This window comes from Ovis canadensis, chromosome 4 (genome assembly GCF_042477335.2).
Source record: "Ovis canadensis isolate MfBH-ARS-UI-01 breed Bighorn chromosome 4, ARS-UI_OviCan_v2, whole genome shotgun sequence".
Classification (NCBI taxonomy): Eukaryota; Metazoa; Chordata; class Mammalia; order Artiodactyla; family Bovidae; genus Ovis; species Ovis canadensis.
This window is the reverse complement of record NC_091248.1, coordinates 51,363,565-51,386,202: the sequence shown is the minus strand read 5'-3', so window position 1 is coordinate 51,386,202 and position 22,638 is coordinate 51,363,565. Positions and strand designations below refer to the sequence as shown.

The following is a 22,638-nucleotide window of genomic DNA, read 5'->3' as shown; positions in this document are numbered from 1 at the left end:
ATTTTGAAGATTCAAAAATTTAAGATGATGTTAATTTTTAAAATTGTTACTGCTGGTATAACTTTTTACTTTCTGGACATGTAGATCAGCTTGTTTAACAAAGAAGGAAGAATGAGAGGTACCTTAAAAGTAAATTGACTCAACCACTCATGTTCTTGAATGCAAAATCAAACTCCAATTTTGTGCACAATAGTTATTTTAGGGAAGGGAACACATTGGAGGTTTCTCGTTAGCATTGTGTATGAGGTGTGAGTGGGAAGACAAGAAGATCTGCCAGCACAGCTATATTTAGGGTTTTGTACTGAAATTTCCCTAGGCGAAAGGCCACCGCTGATGGGGGAGAGTGTGCTGGACCAAAGGGAAGTGGAGCTGGATTATTCTGTCATCCAGACCAGCTCATCATTAGTACTTCTTTACAAGAGAGGGAACAGAGCACTGAGTGAGTGCGAAAGGTTTCATCAAGAGTGAAATTTCCTCCACCTTAATTCTGAGCTGTTTTATATAGTCTCTCTATGAAAAGCTCCAGGATATGTAAAATATAGAGTGTTACAGAATATGTTTACCATTACAGCTGGAACTAATCGTCCTGAAGTGAATAATTTGGTTCAGGTCATTTAGCAGTTTTCTTGAAAAGATATATCATATCTTTATATGTTTCCACATGACTACATATATTTTACTCAATGTGAGATGTGACATTAGCAAGACAACATACATGATTTAACAGGGCTGAGCTCTGGATTTCTGCCCATTTTACTTTCAAAGACTGACATCACCTATTCTAAGATAACTCACTGATTCCTAATGGTAAGACCCAATCTGACCATATGGGAATGTCTGACTTAAGTTTCCAAACATTTGAAATTCACTGTAATCTATGGTGTATATTTTTTATGTTTGGTCAGTTAGTAAGACAAGCAGACAAGGAATAAAGAGGCCTTCAAAAAAGGAATGTTTTTACTGCTGTAGAGCTTAAACTATTTTGCCATTTCCTCCCATATATCACAAGCATCTACTTGGGGTTGTTTTTATACAAACACACACACACACACCCCAGGTAACACTGAAACTCAGCAATTATTTTTCTCTCCCTATAGTATGCATTCATACTGAAGAATCAGGAGAAAAAATTATTCACATTCATTCTAACTTTCTATAACTAAGCAATTTCATATTCCCAAAGTTTATAGGCTGCCACTCTAATTTCATGAAAACATAACCTTAAAATCTGAAGCACTTTCCAAAGTCCATACACTCAACAGTCAACAATATTTATTTATCCATTGCCTCACTTAAATAAATATGACTTTGGTCAGCTTTTCCTTGTATATATGTACATTCATAATTCCAGAATACATATCATTTTGAAAAAACAGTTAACTGAGTTTATGAAGGGACTGAATTGCTAAACAAATGAATATATTGGTAAGATATATGTGTGTGTGTGTATATATATATAATTCTTTAACAATCTTCAAACATAGCATAGTATCCTATGTAAAGTGGTTTGTAATTATAATTTATTAGTTAATTATTTGGTTTACAATATTTCTTAAGAAAGATTCTACTTCTGAATACAATGCTGTTACTAACAATGTATTACAAATCATTTTCACAATAAATAACAAATGCTGTTTAGATCAAATCTCTACTGATTAACAAAAATAATACTATTCTATAGCTTGAAATGTTTAGATCATTCGTTCAACAAATATTTGTTCAATGAATATCTACAACAGTCACAATATTGCATCTGTTATAACTAGAGATAAAAAACTGAGCAAAATAGCAAGTTTACATTGTCATGGAGACTAAATTTCATAGGAAATGAGCTCTAGTTATATCACCTTGTTTCATTTACTTCTAGTTAGTATCATTAGTCTTTCCATATTTAAGAAAAGTGAAAAAGTGAAAGCGTTAGTCCCTTAGTCATTCAGTAGTGTCCAACTCTTTGCAACCCCCTGGGACTGTGAAACACAAGGCTCCTTTGTCCATTGAATTCTTCAGGCAAGAATACTGGAGTGGGTTGCCATTCCCATTCTCCAGGGGATCTTCCCAACCCAGGGATCGAACCTGGGTCTCCTACATTGCTGGTAGGTTCTTTACTGTGTGAATAACGAGAGAAGCCCATATCTAAGCAAATAAACTCTTTAATATAAGGAATTAATATTTCATAATACTGAATTGCAGAAAAGCTGATTATCATGATTCAATATTTCTATGTGAAATAGATAAATGGAAGATGAGGGAATATTTCGTTGTCCAACTGAAATATGCCATCTGAAAAATTTAATGAGGGTGTGCCAACAATGTGCTAAACCCATATAAAGGCAAAAACTTGTTAGGTAGGATGAGCAACAAGGGGAGGCCTGGCTGAAAACTGACCTCTAAACTCCATCCCAGACACACCCAGGAGAGCTCACAGCCTACAAGATAATTACAGACTTTTCAGCTCCTGCACAGGTGCCTTAGGCACACAGTGGATACAAAATAATCAAAGGAGCTTAAGTAACCTTAGAGAAGGCAGTTTGGAGCCCATAATGGGCTTATGAATATTTTACATCTAATTATAACAGACTGAATTATGTGAAGACATATGGGAAGTCATAAACAACACAGCCTGCTGTGTTGTAACTTGGAATTGTCAATTGGCCTTGAGCATATGCCCTCTGCATTCCCTTTCATTGACTGGTGGTGAGTATAAGCCCTACTTTGCACTGGGCATAGCCAAAAGGAGCAGACTGGGAGTACAAAAGGAGGAAGCCAAGAGGAATGGAAAGGAAGGAGGAAGAGAGCTCCTTTTGGGGTAAGCCTGCTCACACGTCTTAGGAGTGTCTGTCTAATCAAATATCTGTCTGCTTGAACTGACTGAGCTCTAACTTGTCAGTTGTTTTTAACCCTTTAGTCCAATGCTCAAAATTTTTGTTGTGATGAAACACAACAAAGAACTGAGAAGAGATGAACTGAGGAAGAGAAATAAACCAACCTGACATTCTGAAAAATTTAGTGAGAGTGTGCATCAACAATGTACTAAATCTGTATAAACACAAAAATTCTTCCTCTTATCTAGTGGCATTTTTTTCTTCATAATGAGAACAGTAACAGATAGGAAAGCAAATAAACAGAGAAGAAAATTTTATAAGCAAAATGGATTCAAAATATAGGTTCAATACGAGTCAACCTATCTCCTAGTATTGGCATCTCCAAACGACCTTGTAGGCATTCACAAACCACACAGCAACGTATGTAGGATACACAACAAGGACCTTCAGAAAGGCAACCAGGTTTTTGAATGTTGTACATGTTTTCTTTCTTAACAATTATGACCCATGAAAGGACCCAGAGACCCCACAGAGACTGTGACAGAACTGTGTCTGAGCGTCTCCTGTGGAGGAAGGGTCAGCAGTGGCCTGCTGCAGGGGCAGGGCCTCTGGGTGCAGCAGACCTGGGTACGGCATAAGCCCTTCTGGAGGAGGTCGCCGCTAACCCCACCATAGAGCTGCCAGAACTTACACAAGACTGCGAATTAGACTCTTAGAGGGCACAACAGAACCCTGTGTGCACCAGGACCCAGGAAAAAGGAGCAGCGACCCCACAAGAGACTGACCCAGACTTGCCCAGGAGTGTCCAGAAGTCTCCAGTGGAAGCATGGGTTGGCGGTGGCCTGCTGCAGGGCTGGGGGCACTGAGTGTGGCACTGCATGCATGGGACCTTTTGAAGGAGGTTGCCATTATCTTCATTACCTCCACAGTAGTAGTTTGGCCCCAGGTAAATAACAGGGAGGGAACACAGCTCCACCCATCAACGGAAAATTGGATTAAAGATTTACTGTAAGCCTCTTATCCTTTTCCATCAGAGGGCAGACAGACTGAAAACCACAATCACAGAAAACTAACCAATCTGATCACATGGACCACAGCCTTGTCTAATTCAATGAAACTAAGAGCCATGCCATGTAGGGCCACCCAAGACAGACGGGTCGTGGTGGAGAGTTCTGACAAAACAGGTCCCCTGGAGAAGGGGATGCAAACCACTTCAGTATTCTTGCCTTGAGAACCCCATGAAAAGGCAAAAAGATAGAGGACACCGAAAGATGAACTCCCCAGGTTGGTAGGTGCCCAATATGCTACTGGAGATCCTTGAAGAAATAACTCCAGAAAGAATGAAGAGATGGAGTCATATCAAAAACAACACCCACTTGTGGATGTGACTGGTGATAGAAGCAAAGTCCGATTCTGTAAAGAGCAATATTGCATAGGAACCTGGAATGTTAGGTCCATGAATCAAGGCAAACTGGAAGTGGTCAAACAAGAGATGGCAAGATTGAATGGCAACATTTTAAGAATCAGAGAACTAAAATGGACTGGAATGGATGAATTTAACTGAGATGACCATTATATCTACTACTGTGGGTAAGAATCCCTAAGAAGAAATGGAGTAGCCATCATAGTCAACAAGAGTCCAAAATGCAGTCTTGGATGCAGTCTCAAAAACAACAGAAAGATATCTGTTTGTTTCCAAGGCAAACCATTCAATATCACAATCATTCCAAGTCTATGCCTTGACGAGTAATACTGAAGCTGAGGTTGAAAGGTTTCATGAAGACCTACAAGAATTTCTAGAACTAACACCTAAAAAAGATGTGCTTTTCATTATAGGGGACTGGAATGCAAAAGCAGGAAGTCAAGAAACATCTGGAGTAACAGGCAAATTTGGCCTTGGAGTAAAGAATGAAGCAGGGGAAAGGCTAACAGAGTCATAGAAAACACTCTCTTCCAACAACACAACAGAAGACTCTACACATGGACATCACCAAATGGTCAATATCGAAATCAGATTAATTATATTCCCTGTAGGCAAAGATGGAGAAGCTCTATACATTCAGCAAAAACAAGACTGGGAGCTGACTGTGGCTCAGATCATTAACTCCTTATTGCCAAATTCAGACTTAAATTGAAGAAAGTAAGGACAACCACTAGACCATTCAGGTATGACATAAATCAAATCCCTTATGATTATACAGTGGAAGTGCGAAATAGATTCAAAGGATTAGATCTGATAGAGTGCCTAAAGAACTATGGACGGAAGTTCATGACATTGTACAGGAGACAGGGATCAAGACCATTCCCAGGAAAAAGAAATGGAAAAAGCAAAATGGCTGTCTGAGGAGGTCTTACAAATAGCTGTGAAAAGAAGAGTAGCAAAAAAGCAAAGGAGAAAAGGAAAGATATATCCATTTGAATGCTGAGTTCCAAAGAATAGCAGGGAAAGATAAAAAAGCCTTCCTCGGTGATCAGTGCAAAGAAATAGAGGAAAACAACAGAATGGAAAAGACTAGAGATCTCTTCAAGAAAATTAGAGATAGCAAGGGAACATTTCATGCAAGGTGAAGTGAAGTCGCTCAGTCGTGTCCGACTCTTTGCGACCCCGTGAACTGTAGCCCAGCAGGCTCCTCCGTCCATGGGATTCTCCAGGCAAGAATAAAGATGGGCTCAATAAAGGACAGAACTGGTAGGGACCTAACAGAAGCAGAAGATATTAAGAAGAGGTGATATAAATACACAGAAGACTATACAAAAAAGATCTTCACAACCCAGATAATCATGATGGTCTGATCACTCATCTAGAGCCAGACATCCTGGAATGTGAAGTCAAGTGGGCCTCAGAAAGCAACACTACTTAGGAAACTAGTGGAAGTGATGCAATTCCAGTTGAACTACTTCAAATCCTAAAAGATGATGCTGTGAAAGTGCTGTACTCAACATGCCTGCAAATTTAGAAAACTCAGCAGTGGCCACAGGACTGGAAAAGGAAAGTTTTCATTCCAATCCCAAAGAAAGGCAATACCAAAAAATGCTCAAACTACCACATGAGTGTACTCATCTCACATGCTAGCAAACAATGCTCAAAATTCTCCAAGCCAGGCTCCAAAAGTACATGAACCATGAAATTCCAGATGTTCAAGCTGGATTTAGAAAAGGCAGAGGAACCAGAGATCAAATTACCAATATCTGCAGGATCAATGAAAAAGTGAGGGAGTTCCAGAAAAACAGCTATTTCTGCTTTATTTACTATGCCAAAGCCTTTGACTGTATGGATCACAATAAACTGTGGAAAATTCTTAAAGAGATGGGAATACTAGACCACCTGACCTACCTCTTGAGAAATCTGTATACAGGTCAGGAGGGAACAGTAAGAATAGGACATGGAAAAATAGACTGGTTCCAAAAATGTCAAGGCTGGTTATTGTCACCGTGCTTATTTAACTTATATGCAGAGTATATGTAACAGTGTACACAAGAAATGCTGAGCTGGTTGAAGCAGAAGCTGGAATCAAGATTGCTGGAAAAAATATCAATAACCTCAGATATGCAGATGACACCACTCTAACGGCAGAAAGCAAAAAAGAACCAAAGAACCTCTTGATCAAAATGAAAGAGGAGTGTGAAAAAGTTGGCTTAAAACTCAACATTCAGAAAACTAAGATTATGGCATCTGGTCCCATCACTTCATGGCAAATAGATGGGGGAATCAGTGGAAACAGTGATTTTTCGGGCTCCAAAATCACTGCAGATGGTGACTGCAGCCATGAAATTAAAAGACGCTTGCTCCTTGGAAGAAAAGTTATGACTAACCTAGACAGCATATTAAAAAGCAGAGGCATAACTCTGCCAACTAGGTCTGTCTAGTCAAGGCTATGGTTTTTCCAGTAGTCATATACTGATGTGAGAGTTGGGCTATAAAGAAAGCTGAGGGCTGAAGAACTGATGGTTTTGAACTTGGTGCTGGAGAAGAAAGGAGATCCAACCAGTCCATCCTAAAGGAAATCAGTCCTGAATATTCATTGGAAGGACTGATATTGAAGCTGAAACTCCAATACTTTTGCCACTCTATATGAAGAACTGATTCATTTGAAAAGACCCTGTTGCTGGGAAAGATTGAAGGCGGAAGGAGAATGGAACGACAGAGGATGAGATGGTTGGATGGCATCATCGACTCAATGGACATGAGTTTGAGTAAACTCTGGGAGTTAGTGATGGACAGGGAGGCCTGGCGTGCTGCAGTCCATGGGATCACAATGAGTCGGACATGACTGAGCGACTAAACTGAACTGAACTGAATTACCCATGAATATTCTTTACACAGAATTAGCAGATCAAGTTCAAGTAATTGATAAAAACAGTAAGCCTTCTTTTAAGATTAATGTAAAAGGCACCAAAAAAGTCAATAGGATAATTATGGATAATAGGATATTAATAGGATAATTAGTTGTTAGTAGGATAATTATGTCAAATTACACATAATATGTTTACAGTTGATATTTTAGCCATTTTTAATTGAGCTGTTCATAAGCAGTGATGTCATTGCTGAGTTTTCCCAGCAGAGGGAAGCATAGCCTAATTAATTTTGTTTTCTGTAAAGGGTTGAAGTGGGATGAATGGGATATACTACAATTTTACTTCATTTTAAATAAAGACTGGTTGATATTTCATCATTAAATAAGCAACTTGACATCTTTTAGAAAGCACAAAATGAACTTGATCTAAAATCCCCCGATTCAGGGGAATATCCTACTGGTAAATCAGTGTGAAGACATCCAAACTAACTTTTACTTGAGTAGGATACTCAGTAATAATGTACTGGGTCTATACTACCAGCATATAAATGAAAAATTTGCATGGCTGAGTTTAAGACTACACTTTCTCCTTGGATATATTTAAATGAATATATTTGCTGCCTACTACTCAGGTTGCAACTATATATTAAAGCATATACTTAAACCTGACTTCTTTTGGTTAACATTTGAAAATTGAGCATGAAGTCTCATAAGGGTCTAATATCTTGAACTTATCATACCTACATTAATAAAACATAATTCAGTGCTTTGTGTTCACTATAATTTTCTTCCACAAGATGTTCTTTCTCTTCAGTTGCACTTCTCTGAGTATTCTGGCAGGGGGGTATAACTTGTAAGGACATGTATTGCTGCTTTTGGTTTTACCCTAGTGCTAGCAGGTTGAAAGATTAAAAATGTAACTTACCATGGTGTTGTAAGTCTGAACAGTGGGTCAATGGATCTCCATTTCTTATATCTTGTCGTCTCGTGCGTCTAAAACAATTATATTTAAAAGGCATTACTGTATCTCTGTTCTTTCTTGGGGATTTGTTGTAAGAATCAAGAAGAATCAAAATCAAAGATCCCAGGAGTTTATTAGAAGAGATGAATCTATATATGACTAAAAGAGTTTTTAAAGCAGTTCATTATACCTCTAAGAGAAGTCTCCAAGATGATCAAACGGAAAATAGTATCTAAATGCACTAAATAAATAACAATGCATTAAAAGTCTTTTAAGGTATTGATAACAAGAAATTCATGGGTTCTTTTGCTACTGAATGTCAATCAATAAGAACCTAACATCTAAAAAATTCAAAATTCCTAATACCTTAATTCTGAGGAAAAAATACAAAATATAGAATAGCAACCCATTTATTCAATGAATAGAATTAAACACTTTTTCCCCTAATTACTAATGCAGGAGTAAGATTGAAAATTAAAAATCATATGAATTTTTGTCTTAATATTTATACACAATTCCTTAAATTAATTTTTGTTAAACTATAGTATTAAGACAAAGAATTATATTGTAATTTAGTCTGTAATTTTTCTTTTTGGTTGCTATATCAACCTTTTGTAATAAAACATTTCTTTTATGATTACATAGTTATGACTGCAAACCAATTTACTTCTGAAGTGAATAAAAGGACAAAACAACAACAGATATTAAAGAGCAAGTCTCCTTTTATAGAGGAAGGTGAGAGAGAAGACGAACTTACCTCTAAAAGAAAAGCAAATTTGCTATAAAACTGAAATTAAATTCTCCTGCATTCTACTGTTCAGATAATGTTTGTTATAGTTCATTCTGGGCACCTTCTCTCTACAATTTGCTAAAGGTTAACTGGGAATAAGGAGGTTGTCTCCAACCATTATGGTGCAAACAAGGTGTGTAGTTCAAGTAAAAGGCTAAAAATGGAGACTGCTTATGTGTAACTGGGGAAAAGACTGGGGACACTTGCCCAGCTGTACATTGCATCTGTTTTAATGGGTATTGTCTTGCTGCAAAGTTAGTTACCAGCACTGAAAAAAGTTCTCACAAACGCCACTGAGAACTGAAACATGGAATTTGTTACTGTATTCATAAATTTAGAAGTCCCAAGTATTTATAAATTTCTATTTGTAGTATTGGTGACACTATCAAACAGATGGTGCACATTTCAAAATTGAGCCAACAAAAGAACTTGTGAAACACGAACCACAAAGCATTTGGGACGGAAGTTTTTTTTACTGCCATTTAAGCTTTTGAAAAATGCCATCACAAAGAATATATAAATTGTAAGGCCTCTAAACATCCTTTTCAAAGACACATGAAATTGGATTAGGTAAAATCTTCAAGGTACAACAAAAACATGTTAATTGCAATTCCTTCAATCTTGGATACTAAGTATGCAGTAAACATTCCAAATATATACTAATATCCATGTTTTTAACTTATTACAGATTTAGTTATAATGTTATTTTTATATTATTTTTCATTAAGAAAAGCTTAAAATTCAAATGAATTATTACTAAATTAGGCAATGTTATACATTTCACATGGAATGAAATTAATACACATTTTTAGTTCAAACTGGGCTTCCCTGGTGGCTCAGAGGTTAAAGCGTCTGCCTGGAATGTGGGAGACCCGGGTCCGACCCCTGGGTTGGGAAGATCCCCTGGAGAAGGAAAGGCAACCCACTCCAGTACTCTTGCCTGGAGAATCTCAATGGAGGGAGAAGCCTGGTAGGCTACAGTCCATGGGGTCGCAAAGAGTTGGACATGACTGAACAACTTCACTTTCACTTTTCACTTGCATGCTTTAGAGAAGGAAATGGCAACCTACTCCAGTATTCTTGCCTGGAGAATCCCAGGGACAAGGGAGCCTGATGGGCTGCCGCCTATGGGGTTGCACAGAGTCGGACACGACTGAAGCAACTTAGCAGCAGTAGAGCTAAATGATTTAAGAAGCATAAATCCTTTATCATAATTAATTTTACTGCTGTAACAAGATCATATTGCTATTTATTAGTATATTCAGGGTTTCTTTGATCAGTAACACATTATCTCCACACTAAGTTTTTGTTTTAAATTAAAACTTCCAATGAAGTGGATAGATACATGTGAGTAATACAAATAGGTTGTTTCAATTCTGAATACTGGAGGCTTAAGAAAATTGAGTATTTAGTAAATGGAATAGGTTGATACATTTATATTTAATATCATTATTAACAAGGTAACTGTGTTTTAACCTATATGGACTGAATATATGAAAGTTTTAAGTTGTAGATAATGTAATACTACAGTCAATGTTATCTAATGTGTAATCAAAATGTTTAGTTTAGATATGTGAGTTATTTCTTTTCCCTAATATTTTCTAAAACATTTAAAATGATCCAAATGTTGTAGAACACATCTCACTAGCAATGAAAAATGTCATGTTCACAGCTTCTTGTAAAACATTAGCTACAATAAAAAACAAAGCAAAGTTTACTGCCCCTGTAATGTATCAGTGTAATAATACTAATTTCTATTAAATGTTTCAACAGGTTTTGTGCATACCATTAATCTTTAGGTTTATATTAGTAAGCATTGTATGTTACTTTTTTCTATCATTGCTTGTTTCTTAAATACTGGTGAACAGGTAGCCTTGAGTGAGTAATAAAGAATACATTGAAATGTAGCCTTGAGTGAGTAGTAAAGAATACATTGAAATGATTATTTTGCCAAATTAAGATGGTGTTTTTGTTTTCTAAAACAAAAGTAAACCAAGTTTGTGTAGAAGTTTAGGATATATCTAAGAGTTCCCTGAATTGTAACACCTTGCTTTATACACAGAAATAAAGAGATGATGTACTTATATGAAGAAGCTGTTCCAAAAATGAAATCAGATAAGATAAATGTCAAACAGTGTATTTCTTTCTAATAGTCCTCCTACCTCTTTGCAGTAGGAAAATAGCGAGAGCATGAGGAGCCATCCCAGGCACAGTAAGGGTCTCGGGCAAGGCAGCACTCTGCACAGGCTTTCCCGTAAATATCACATCTGTGTAAAGGGAGTTGTGTGACCCCCGTGGTAGAGCCAATATATAGTTGTTGCTGTGGAAAGAGTTTACTGTTATGACAAAAATTACCTTGTTTTTTAAATATCTTTTTCCTTAAAAAAAAAAAAGAAAATGTTATACTTTGGCAAGCATACATTTATCTTTGTGGATTTAAAATATTTCATTTCTGGTAATTATTTCAAAGGCCTGACAGAAAATGCGACCATCTAAAATACAGCAAGGTCGAAATCCATATATTTGACTGAAACAGGTATATTTTATAAGGGAAGATGAAGGAAGACAGTAGTAGTTACATGTCAATTAAATCTCATGAAAATAAAAAAAAAATTAAATGACATTACTGAGCAATGAAAAATTCAAACCTTCAGTTTGCTCTTAGCTTGCTTCTTAAAATTCTGCTGTTTATAATTTGATTAACCAGATTACCTACCCTGCCATGTATTCTGATTGGTTTTGAGGCAGGGATCTTTTGCTTTTGACTCTTGGGGACTTTCAGTTTAGGTTTGCCCTCCCATAAGAAGGGAAGGGGTAAAGTTTGGTGCTTACATTGGTAAGAAGCTTTGCTCAATTGTAATCATCTTGCCTTTGCACTGCCTCCAGAAGACTACTTTAAACACAAGTACTCAATTTACTTCCCACTCAAAGGTCATCGTATAGGGGAATCAAGTACACACTAGTCGGTGCCATGGACTTGAACAAAAAGCTCAAACGTCAAAAAGGCGGGATACTGGGCATCAACATATCTGGATTCTAGGTCTTGCCTGACATTAACTCTCTGTTGATCTTGGGCTATTCACATAATTTTCCTAAGACTTAACTTCCTTATTCATAAGATAAGCATGGTTCACTAGAGATTCAAAGAATGCATCCAAATAAAACATCTATGCTGGCGTTATTCTCAATGAATTTGAAGTTATCAAAGGAGCCAGAATTGGAGGGAAAAAAGCTTTCTAGCAGCGATCAGTTTAGGTTTTCGATACAAGTTAAAAAATACCTTTAACAAAGTTGCCCAATGTAGCATATCAGTTGTAACTTTATGTAAACACAAAATTAAATACAAATAAAACTGTTTTGTGATTGTTCTATATTTTACTGTCAATATATAGTAAACTATATACTATACTAGCACCCTTTTCTTGTACTAGATGATTGAATAATTATAATAAATATTAAATAAATGTGAAAATTTTTATGTACTTAAACATGATAGTACATATAAAAAAGACCCCAAAAGTGTATTTTAATTTCTCCACTATAGAAAAGAATAGTTACAGAAAAGCCCATCTTGGAACCATGGCGTGCTCTTTTAGTATTATAAGCTGCCTATCAGTAAGCAATGAATATAATTAAAATCGCATTTCTAGTTGGCTTTCAAAGATGGACTACATATAGCAGATATGGTTGAATGAAGATAAAGTATCTATCAGAACCTAAGAAATTATTGACGGTAAGGAGCATTTTATAGAAAATAATTATATGCTTAAAGCTAACCAACATACTTATATGCTAACACAAAACAGGGAAAAGAAACGGGGAAGAAATAATACAATAAAAACTAAACTATTATGGAGGTAGTAATCCTGATAAATATTACTTATTCCATTTCAGTAAAATGAAGAATATTTATTTTAAATAATATTCCAGTATAGTATATGGAATATGGTATACATTACAGATGTTCAATTTCTCAGTATATTCACCTTGTATTTTTATGTTGAAAGATGCTACAAACCACAGCAAATTAAGAAATGATAGTTAAAGTCTCTGGGAGTAAGATGAAATATTATTAAGCCTTTTTGTTGAAAAGAAAAGAAAGAAAATGAATCTGATTTGCACCCCTCTTATAGCATCTACAGAACCTGCATGTGATAATATTTCTCAAATTATTATTAACTGTTAACAGAGAACTTAACTAATGCAAAGAACTTTTCCCCCTCCTATTATTTCTCTCTTCCAAAAGCATCTTTAAAAAATGAACTTAGATTGTATAGGGAGGAGGGAGAGGGTGAAATGTATGGAGAGAGTAACATGGAAACTTACAATATCATATGTAAAATAGACAGCCACTGGGAACCTGCTATATGCCTCAGGGAACTCAAACAGGGGCCCTGTGACAATCTAGAAGGGTGGGATGGGGAGGGAGATGGTAGGGAGGTTCAGGAGGGAGTGGGCATGGTGTACCTATGGCTAATTCTTGTTGATGTTTGACAGAAAACCAAAAAATTCTGTAAAGCAATTATCCTTCAGTTAAAAAAAATTAAGTGGCAGAAAAAAGAAGGCAAGAAATCTCAGTGTGATAAAAAAATGAAACAAGCATAATATTTAAACAATAAATTAGTCACTAGGAGTCAGACATGACTGAGCAACCTCACTTTCACTTTTCACTTTCTTGCATTGGAGAAGGAAATGGCAATCCATTCCAGTGTTCTTGCTTGGAGAATCCCAGGGACAGGCGGCGGGGGTGGGGCGGTGGTAGTGGGGGGTGCTGGTGAGCTGCCATCTATGGGGTCGCACAGAGTCGGACACGGACACGACTGAAGCGACTTAGCAGCAGCAGCAGCAGTATCTAGAAGCCTGTCTGACACTGGTGAATGTAAGATATGCCAAACCATATACTGTGGACATAACTATTTAAAAAGCGATTGAACAAGTTGGTCATACAAAAGAAAAAGACTTCTATGTTTGACCAATAACTTTTAAGAAACATGAAAGAACTTCATACTTATAGATTTCTATGAATATGGCATTGAGTAATAAAGGAGTTCTTATACAAATAATACATTCTACATCTGTTAGATCCCTTTGGCTGAAAATCAGAGAAATAATACCTGAGAAAAATATGAAATGAAAAATATGGCAACTGAAATCATTGTAATGATAACCTAAAGTGTGATAAAATGGCAAAAATTTAATACAATCAATGTAGTTTTCATTTTATAATTATTCTGCTGTACTATTAATGACTTGCAAATAAATTATGCCATCTAAATGAAATGTAGGGGAGGCTTGCAGGCACCATTGAGCATAATCCAGTAACCAGCAAATAACCTGATGTGCTTTTTCTACCCAATTTAACATCACCACAGGCTTTCTCACTATCCTTCCTAATAAGTTGCAGGTCATAAGCAGGTTATGAGTCCATTTATCCAGAAAATTAGTTGCAACATGTTTGTCCCTCTTGATACTATTGCCTCACTTTTAAAATTTCCACAAGCATAAATGAAATTGACTCACGTCTGAAGGAAGTCAAACTCCAGTAATGGAAAATGAAGGCTAGAGTTACTGTCTTCTAACCTAGTATTTTAGGTTGACAAATTGTTTTTGTTTTTTGGTAAAATGTGGTGCATTTAATGGGCCATTCTTAAGGTAGGTCAGAAAGAGATAGTTTACAAAACTGAATGCAATTTAATTAAGACTGACAAAGTCCAGCAGAGAATAAATAGATAGTTTTAAAAATCATTACAGGAAAGAATATCCCAGTCTAGCTACCATCCTGGAACTCCCCGGATTTCCTTGCCAACATTTGACAGTTTTTAGATTACAAGAACAGGTGAACACATACTTATGAAGTATAAGATGACAGTATCAGGTCAATAATATCTGCACTCTGGATTTCTCTAAATATCTTGGAGATTATCAATGTATTTTAATACAAATGTGTTGAAAAGGTATCTACTAAGTTTTACTAGCACGGTATTTTAGCATCTTGTATGACAAAAAATGGCATGGTTAGAGATAAAACATGCAAGCAAGATCTGCCATCAGAAATAAGATCTGCCAAATCAATCTCATATTAAACAATTTTGTGTGTAAGTTTTCACTTCAGAGAGTGAGAAGCTCCCAACTACTTTTTGACTATTTCTCCTAGGTTATTTAATAATTAATCTCAAATCAGGATCCAAGTCATTTTTTTAAAGTTAACTTCGATATACTCATAGAAAGGCTAGGTAACACTTCTGCAGAAAAGATAACTCATTTGAAGTTAAAATCATATTTGCTTTGCCATTATCATTGAGCATTTAGAATCCATTTACATTTCGTAAGAGTCCTGCCAAAGCATTCATTCAACAGGAATGAGAAGACTATTAACATGCTGTCCTCAAGCTTTGAATTCGAAGAGTTTAATAATTTATCATTTGCAGGGACTGTTTTGCTGTTTCCCTTTTTATTTAGCCAAACTAAATGTTTTCTCTAGCACATGATACTACTGAAAACGTAAAATTAACTAAGTCAAAATTCTCCAAAAATATACTGCCCAGTGCATGATTTTATTAGCCTGTATAATACAGTTTGTTTACACATGTAAATTAAATTATACATTTATTTGTATTCCAAAACATTCACCCATGTTATTTCAGAGGATATACAGATGAAAATATGAGTTATTACTGAGGAAATTATGTTACAATGGCCAAGAAGGAAATACTATAAATGAAAATCTACAACAAATACTGATCTAAGAGGGTTTCCCTGGTGGCTCAGCGCTAAAGACTCCATCTGCAATGCAGGAGCCTCAGGAGATCTAGGTTCAATCCCTGGGTTGGGAATATTCCCTGGAGAAGGAAATGACAACCCACCCTAGTATTCTTGCCTGGAAAACCCATGGACAGAGGAGTCTGGTGGGCTCTAGTACCTAGGGTCGCAAAGAGTTGGAGAGGACTGAAGTGACATTGCATGCGTGTGATCCAATAAATATATTTATAGGACATATATGTGTGCAAGGGTGCTAACCTGCTTCAGTCGTGCCCCACTCTCTGCGACCGGATGGACCACAGCCTGCCAATCTACTCGGTCCGTGAATTCTCCAGGCAAGAATACTGGAGTGGGTTGCCACGCCCTCCTCCAGGGGATCTTCCGGACCTAAGGATCCACCCTGCCTCTCTTACAGGCTCCTGCATCGGTAGGCGGTTTCTTTACCACTAGCACCACCTGGGAAGCCCAGGAGACATATATGAGACTGGTCAAAAGCATGAGGGCAATGAAATTATCTTTAGTTTTCATTCTGCTATTTATAGTAAGACTATTTTTTTTCCACTTGCGTTTTGAACAACTGTTAATAAACCTATAAAATTTGATGGATCATAAATATATTTATCTATTTGAAACAAAGTTAACAAAACATAGATTAGCAGTTGTAATGTATAATGTTATTACCTGCTTAGTGGAAAGCTCCATTGCCGAAATAGTAGTTGGTTCCTAAAGAAGAAAAAAAGAAAATGTGAGATGTTCAGTTAATTAGAAAAGTTACAGAATGCCAACATAAACTTTCAGAAAGATAACTTCAGTGCCTACAAGAAGCAATATAACTGGGAAAAAGAAATGTGAAAGAAATTGCATAGACAAGTGTGCGGCACTTGCGTGTGTGGAGCAGACAATAAGTGCATCTTCCAATTAAAGACCATCAAGAACATACCTGTGGATCAAATTGGGTGGACTGCTCACTATGATAAAGGAGACTGTGGGGAGACTCAGTAAGAGAGAGATGGAAAGGACTTAATACATTTTGGACTTGTGTTTAGGTGATTTGAGGGAGTTCCAGGAAGCAGGGTTTCGCTTTATATTGGATGCTGTCACAAAGCAAAGGTAATTCTATGATTAGGTATCTTCATAAGTTTTATTTAGAAGGAGGAAAATACAGAATGAAACTAGAGCAGTTATTGGGAAAGTAGCAATCACTAGGGCAGATAGGGAGACTGTTCATTTTTATGGTTTGGACAATGTTGATGTTCTTTTCTGTGTTCAGACATGATTACAGAATGGACTTGTTACTGTTTTGGTTTATCACAGTCTGAGAATAGCCCCGTCTGATCTTGCTCTGTGAAAATTTGTATGTTCAACTGGAGAACACTGTGGCTGAGGTGAGAATGTCAGACCGGTTCCTAATAGCACCAAGGATGAGCTGAGGGTATAGAGCTGTTGTCCAGCTGTCAAGAACTGTAAGAGCTTGGTTGAGATGATATTACTTCATAATTATTAAAATGACTATTTAAGGTGCAAAGGTCTACATTCAGGTCTCTGCAGAAGAACATAATCTCTTTAATTTCTATCAACAGACTAATGTAGAGAAGTCATGATTAGAGAAGAAATAATCACCAGCACACTTATTAAAGTATTCTGTTAAAGCCTATTATAAGCATATGTAGGCTGCATAAACAAACGCTGTTCTCTGATGAACTCAGACCACCAAAATACTATTTACCTAAACATATTTGAGTATGTTCTCTTAGATTCACTTTCACTAAACTCCAATCCATCCTGTTTCATCAGTGACAAACACAACACTAACAAGAGATAGCTTCGGGGGGCGGGCGGAGAAGGTGGGTATAGAAAGGTAATGAGAAGGAGGCTTAGATGGCATGAACAAAATCCTAAAAGTTCTCTCTCTGTTAAGAGCCTGAAGTCATGCCCTGAAGAAAGTGTAAAGAGTTGGACTCAGGGGTCAAACTGTATGAATTCAAATGGTAGTAACACAAATCTTATCAGAAGGTTGATATTAGGTGTGGTATAGAAACTATTTCTAATTTAACTTTCTCATCTGAAAAATGAATACAACGGTAACTTCTGCATAGGATTGCTATAATGATCAAAGTAACTGATAAATGTAAAATACTTTACAAACATGTGTATCACATAGTGTTTATTCAGATCTCTCCCATCTCTCCCATGCACACGCATATACCCAACACACACACACACACATTCCCATACCCTTCCTTTGCTTCACGTTTTCTATTCAGTGCTTATCACTATCTAGAAATACATAAATATGACATTTTTTGTATGTATATGATTTATAGTGATATTCATCTTGTGTCTTACACGTTTCTTCCTATACCTCAAAGTTCTTGTCTGAAGGTAGAGAGGAGGACTGAGAAGGAGGAGGAAAAGTCAATTAAAAGGCAGGTCATGTAAGTTAACACTGAGAGAAAATCTGAGGATGGTAGACAATGACTCTCTCAAAGCTATCCACTGAGGTTAGTACCAAGAAAAGTTACTCATTGCATGCCCACAGGGCTGTTAAATCCCCCAGACCCCTAGCTGTGACTCTTGCTTGACCTTTTGCCTGTCAGAGAAGCATGGAGGAAAAAAGTGAAAGACACACAGTGGGAATTAGAGGTTAGGCTGATAGGATGTGAGGACAACGGAAGAGGCATGTCATGTTTTCTTAACTGTCTATCTTCCTTGCCCCAAGCCTTCCCCAATCACCTACCACCCAACACTAATTTAGCACAGGGATTTTTGGCTGTTTAGTTCACTGCCATATACCTGGGATTGCTTATCCTACAGTTGTCCCTTGAACAAAAGGGGTTTGAACTTTGCGGGTCCACAAAGACATGGATTTTTTTCAATAGTTAACACTGCAGTATTACACCGTCAACAGTTAGATGAATCCATGCATGAAAAACCAGAGATATGGAGGGCCAACTGCAAAATTAAACTCAGATATTCCCCTGCACCGGAGAAGGCAATGGCACCCCACTCCAGTACTCTTGCCTGGAAAATCCCATGGACAGCGGGGCCAGGTGGGCTGCAGTCTATGCGGTCACTAGGAGTCAGACACGACTGAGCGATTTCACTTTGACTTTCCACTTTCATGCGTTGGAGAAGGAAATGGCAACCCACTCCAGTGTTCTTGCCTGGAGAATCCCAGGGATGGGGGAGCCTGGTAGGCTGCCATCTATGGGGTCGCACAGAGTCAGACATGACTGAAGCGACTTAGCAGCAGCAGCAGCATTCCCCTGCACAGAAGGTTGGTGCCTCTAACCCCCAAAGTTGTTCACAGGTCAACTATATTTACAAGTTTTTGATAATTATTTATTAAAAATGGAATGAGCAAATGAATTCCCTACAAATTTCCCCCTTTCTCTCATATCTCATTTACTCTCTCCATTATACTCTGTTCCTTCCACTGAATTTGTATGAGACACAGGGAGCCATCTTTTAAAAAAGTTTTTCCCCAACCCTTCAAGCTTATCTGTATTTTATTTGAAAATAATGTGATTATTCTATACTCTCCATCTTTACTTGCTCATGTTTCATTCGGAGCCATTCATCCCTCAGCCCACTGAGTCTAGGCCTTACTCTAAAGAGAAGGCCTACGATTTTCAGAAGGAGGAATCACTGATAACCTGTAGTGCTGAGTGGAAGCTTTCAGTCTATTATTATTACTGGACTTCCTGTTTGATATAGCACTAGTGACCACTCAGTTCTTGACTGCTTCCTCTAGATTTCATTATGCCTTGGAACTCTTTATTAACTATTCTTAATTTTTTCAGGGTTTTTCCTATCTCTAGTCATTCTTCATGTGTTTGCCTTTCCTTACTGACTCCTATCCACTCCTCCTTGGATGCTACATTCTTTTCCTGATGGGTTTATCCACACTTGTGGTTTTAATTATCTCCTATGAGCTATAGAATTGCAGATTCTATAGATTGCTATAGATCTATTGCTATAGATTTCCACTTCAAACTCTGATATCTAAGCTGAGCATAGAATTTTCTTAACAGATTTAAGACTACCTGCCTGAGACATAAATGAGACAAATGATTTAGGATGTAAATTAATTTGATAGGATAATTTAGAATTGCCCCACAGTTACCCATTTTCATAGCTTAATAACATTATAGATAACAAATTTCTATAGGAACTATCAATCATAAAGACAACTATGATGAAAGGAATATCTATCAATTTTCTCTATATAGAGATAAGATTTTTGAAATTTATTCCATCAAATCACAAAAATCAAGGGACCAAGTCATCATAGATTTTTAGTTTTAAAAGACAAAACTGATTGTTATATTTAGGTTTACATGATATTGGAATCAGTGAATCCAAACAAAGAATTTAAAGCAGAAAAATATTCCACAGCAGCTTCTTCCATTCCAACAGTTTCACAGGGAAAATGGTTATGTTGTTATGTGTGTAAGCAGCTAACTTCATGGAGATTTTCGTGAAGTAAATTTTATAGCCAAGGTGCAAGGAAAGTACTTCTTAGAGAATTAACAGGTAGTATAATTAAAATTAAAGTTAGCTATGTCTAGGCTCTTTTCAAACAACTTCAGTGAAACTATCTATAAGTGAAGCTGGTGAATTTTCACACATTTCACATACATCGACAATACAAAATTAAAATGTCTGTAAGGTAGACTGAAGTGATCACTTTATATATAAATTGTAAAACAAAACAAACCTCAATATACAAGAAACTCCACTGTGCCATATAATGATTTCAAAGTTCTTAAATTAAGATCCTAGAATCTCTTTATTAAAAGCAGCTTACTTATATTTTAGATCATGAAACAGTTTGGAATAGGATGTACTACATGCTGCCTGTGGTTGAATTTTAACAGACAATATATTAAGATGACATCCATTTAAATAAGCTGTGTTTTTTCCTGAGCCTAGTTGGTAGTGAATATATGACTTCCATTTAAAACAGATGTAGCTTTATAAGCATTTTTTTCATGAAACAGGTTTTAATTGCAAATTTAACTGGAGTTCGAGTAAAAATGAAATTAAAAACTTAGCATCTTTTCAAGATTTTCTATGACTCTAATTTGCTATATATATATATATTTTTCAGATATTTTAAATCTACTCCTTATTAAACTTTCACACTTGCAGAGCTCTTCAACCTGCTGACCCCAGGAGAATCAGACAGCACTCTCTGGATGCTAAGCATGCTGAAGCTCCTTTAGAATGAGTTAACTGACTAGGTTTTGGGAAGCATCAATTATGTTTTACATTTGAATGAAAATTAAACTCTTTCATTTGTTTGCTCAGCTGTTCATGGAATACTGCATAAATTGGGTTTAAAATGAATGCATTATCTATGTAAATGCCTTGCAATCCTTTGCAGTCAATAGCAGTATAAATAAAATCCGCTGTACTAAATGCATTGCAACTTGATGTAACCAGTCACTGTATTAAAAGTAAAACCCTACTTGGACTGGAAAAAAAAAAAACTCAAGTGCATAAAGAAAAATCAGCATATTTCTAGTTTTATAGCTTTTGACTATTTTTAACAAGGCCTAGATTTAGGATTTTCAAGCAATTATTTTAAATGAGATTGTCATTTATTTAACTAGTTAATAACAGCTACAATTGACTAGTAACCTTAATTAGAAAAACAAAAAAACTGACGAAGAAGTTGAGGCTCAACTGACTTTAACCAATTTGTTTGGAATATCACAGTAATTGAGATTCAATCACAAGTTTATGTTACAAGTAATATTTGAAATAGGTTTGTGTCTTAGTACTTTAATACCATTTTGAATATATGATAGCTATTTAAACTAATTTCTAGAGTCCTATGAAAATGAAAGTGTTAACTGCTCAATTGTGTCTGACTCTTTGTCTATGAAATTCTCCAGGCAAGAATACTGAAGTGGGTAGCCACTCTCTTCTCCAGGGAATCTTCCTGGGATCAAACCTGTAAATCCTGCATTGAAGGCAGATTCCTTACTGTCTAAGCCTCCTGAGAAGCCAATTTATTTCGTCTCTTATTTCCCAATAAAACTTTACTCTAAAATGGAAATTTTATCACTGAGGAATATTCTTCTTATTATACTCTGATTGGGATTTGATTTCACCCAGAATAGAAGTATCTTAATGTAACTAGAACCACTGGAATGTCCTGTGATTAGCCAGGGTGTTTTCCTAAAACCAACCTCAAAATGGCAATGGACACAGTACTGGCTTTAATTAGAATTTTATATGAGGTTGGTCATTCAGACTAGCAAAGATACATAGGGAATATGGTCTCTTGGAGATGATATTATGGTAAAATTAACTGTTTGGTTGACATTAATGTTTTTCTTTTTAAAATCCAAGAGTATCAGATACCACCAGGACCCTAAATCTGTTCCTTGTCTATTCACCTTGTCAAATCAACATAGTGCTTTAGTTAACCCTTTTAAATTGTATGTTAAATGGAGTAACTTGCAAGGCTCAAATAAAAATAAGGAAACTATAACATTTCTCTGCTAGTTTCAGTGTATATAGAAATTGCTTTAATGTGTTATGTTTTTTGCCCTCCTTCCGCAAAATTAAACAAAGTTTGACAGTGAAATATTCCAATTGCTAGACCACAATATACGTATGAACTTTGCCTGATAGAATAGAATGTTGAAAGTAAATATTTCTTTAAACTCTGCCCAAATACATTTTGTCTACTTGAGTGCCAAAGAAATAATAATGACAACAATGCATGGCAGAGAACATGGGAGAGAAATGGAATATTTATCTGAGGAAGATGCGTCCCTATGTTGCAAACAATCTTTTCATAAAATCATAAATTCATAAACAATCATTTCCATGAAAGCATATTATTACTTATTTATACCTAATTGTTAAAAATTGATAAAGAACTTCTCTCATGACATCTTAAACCACGCAGAAATCATTCAGTAATTATTACAGGTATAATTAGATTGTGTAATCCTTTGGAAATTGCAAAATACTAATAAAATCTAGTAGACA

At 36.3% G+C, this 22,638-nt stretch overlaps 1 protein-coding gene across 1 annotated transcript in view; it reads right to left on the bottom strand.

The window, feature by feature from the left end:
- The window catches only part of SEMA3A (semaphorin 3A), a 242,456-nt gene that overhangs the window by 16,483 nt on the left and 203,335 nt on the right, over window positions 1–22,638 (bottom strand). The window contains exons 13-15 of the mRNA XM_069586654.1: window positions 16,309–16,350; window positions 11,031–11,188; window positions 8,043–8,110 (exon numbers count right to left, since the gene is read on the bottom strand). Coding sequence (XP_069442755.1) covers window positions 8,043–8,110; window positions 11,031–11,188; window positions 16,309–16,350 — 268 coding nt within the window. The remainder of the gene's footprint in view (window positions 1–8,042; window positions 8,111–11,030; window positions 11,189–16,308; window positions 16,351–22,638) is intronic.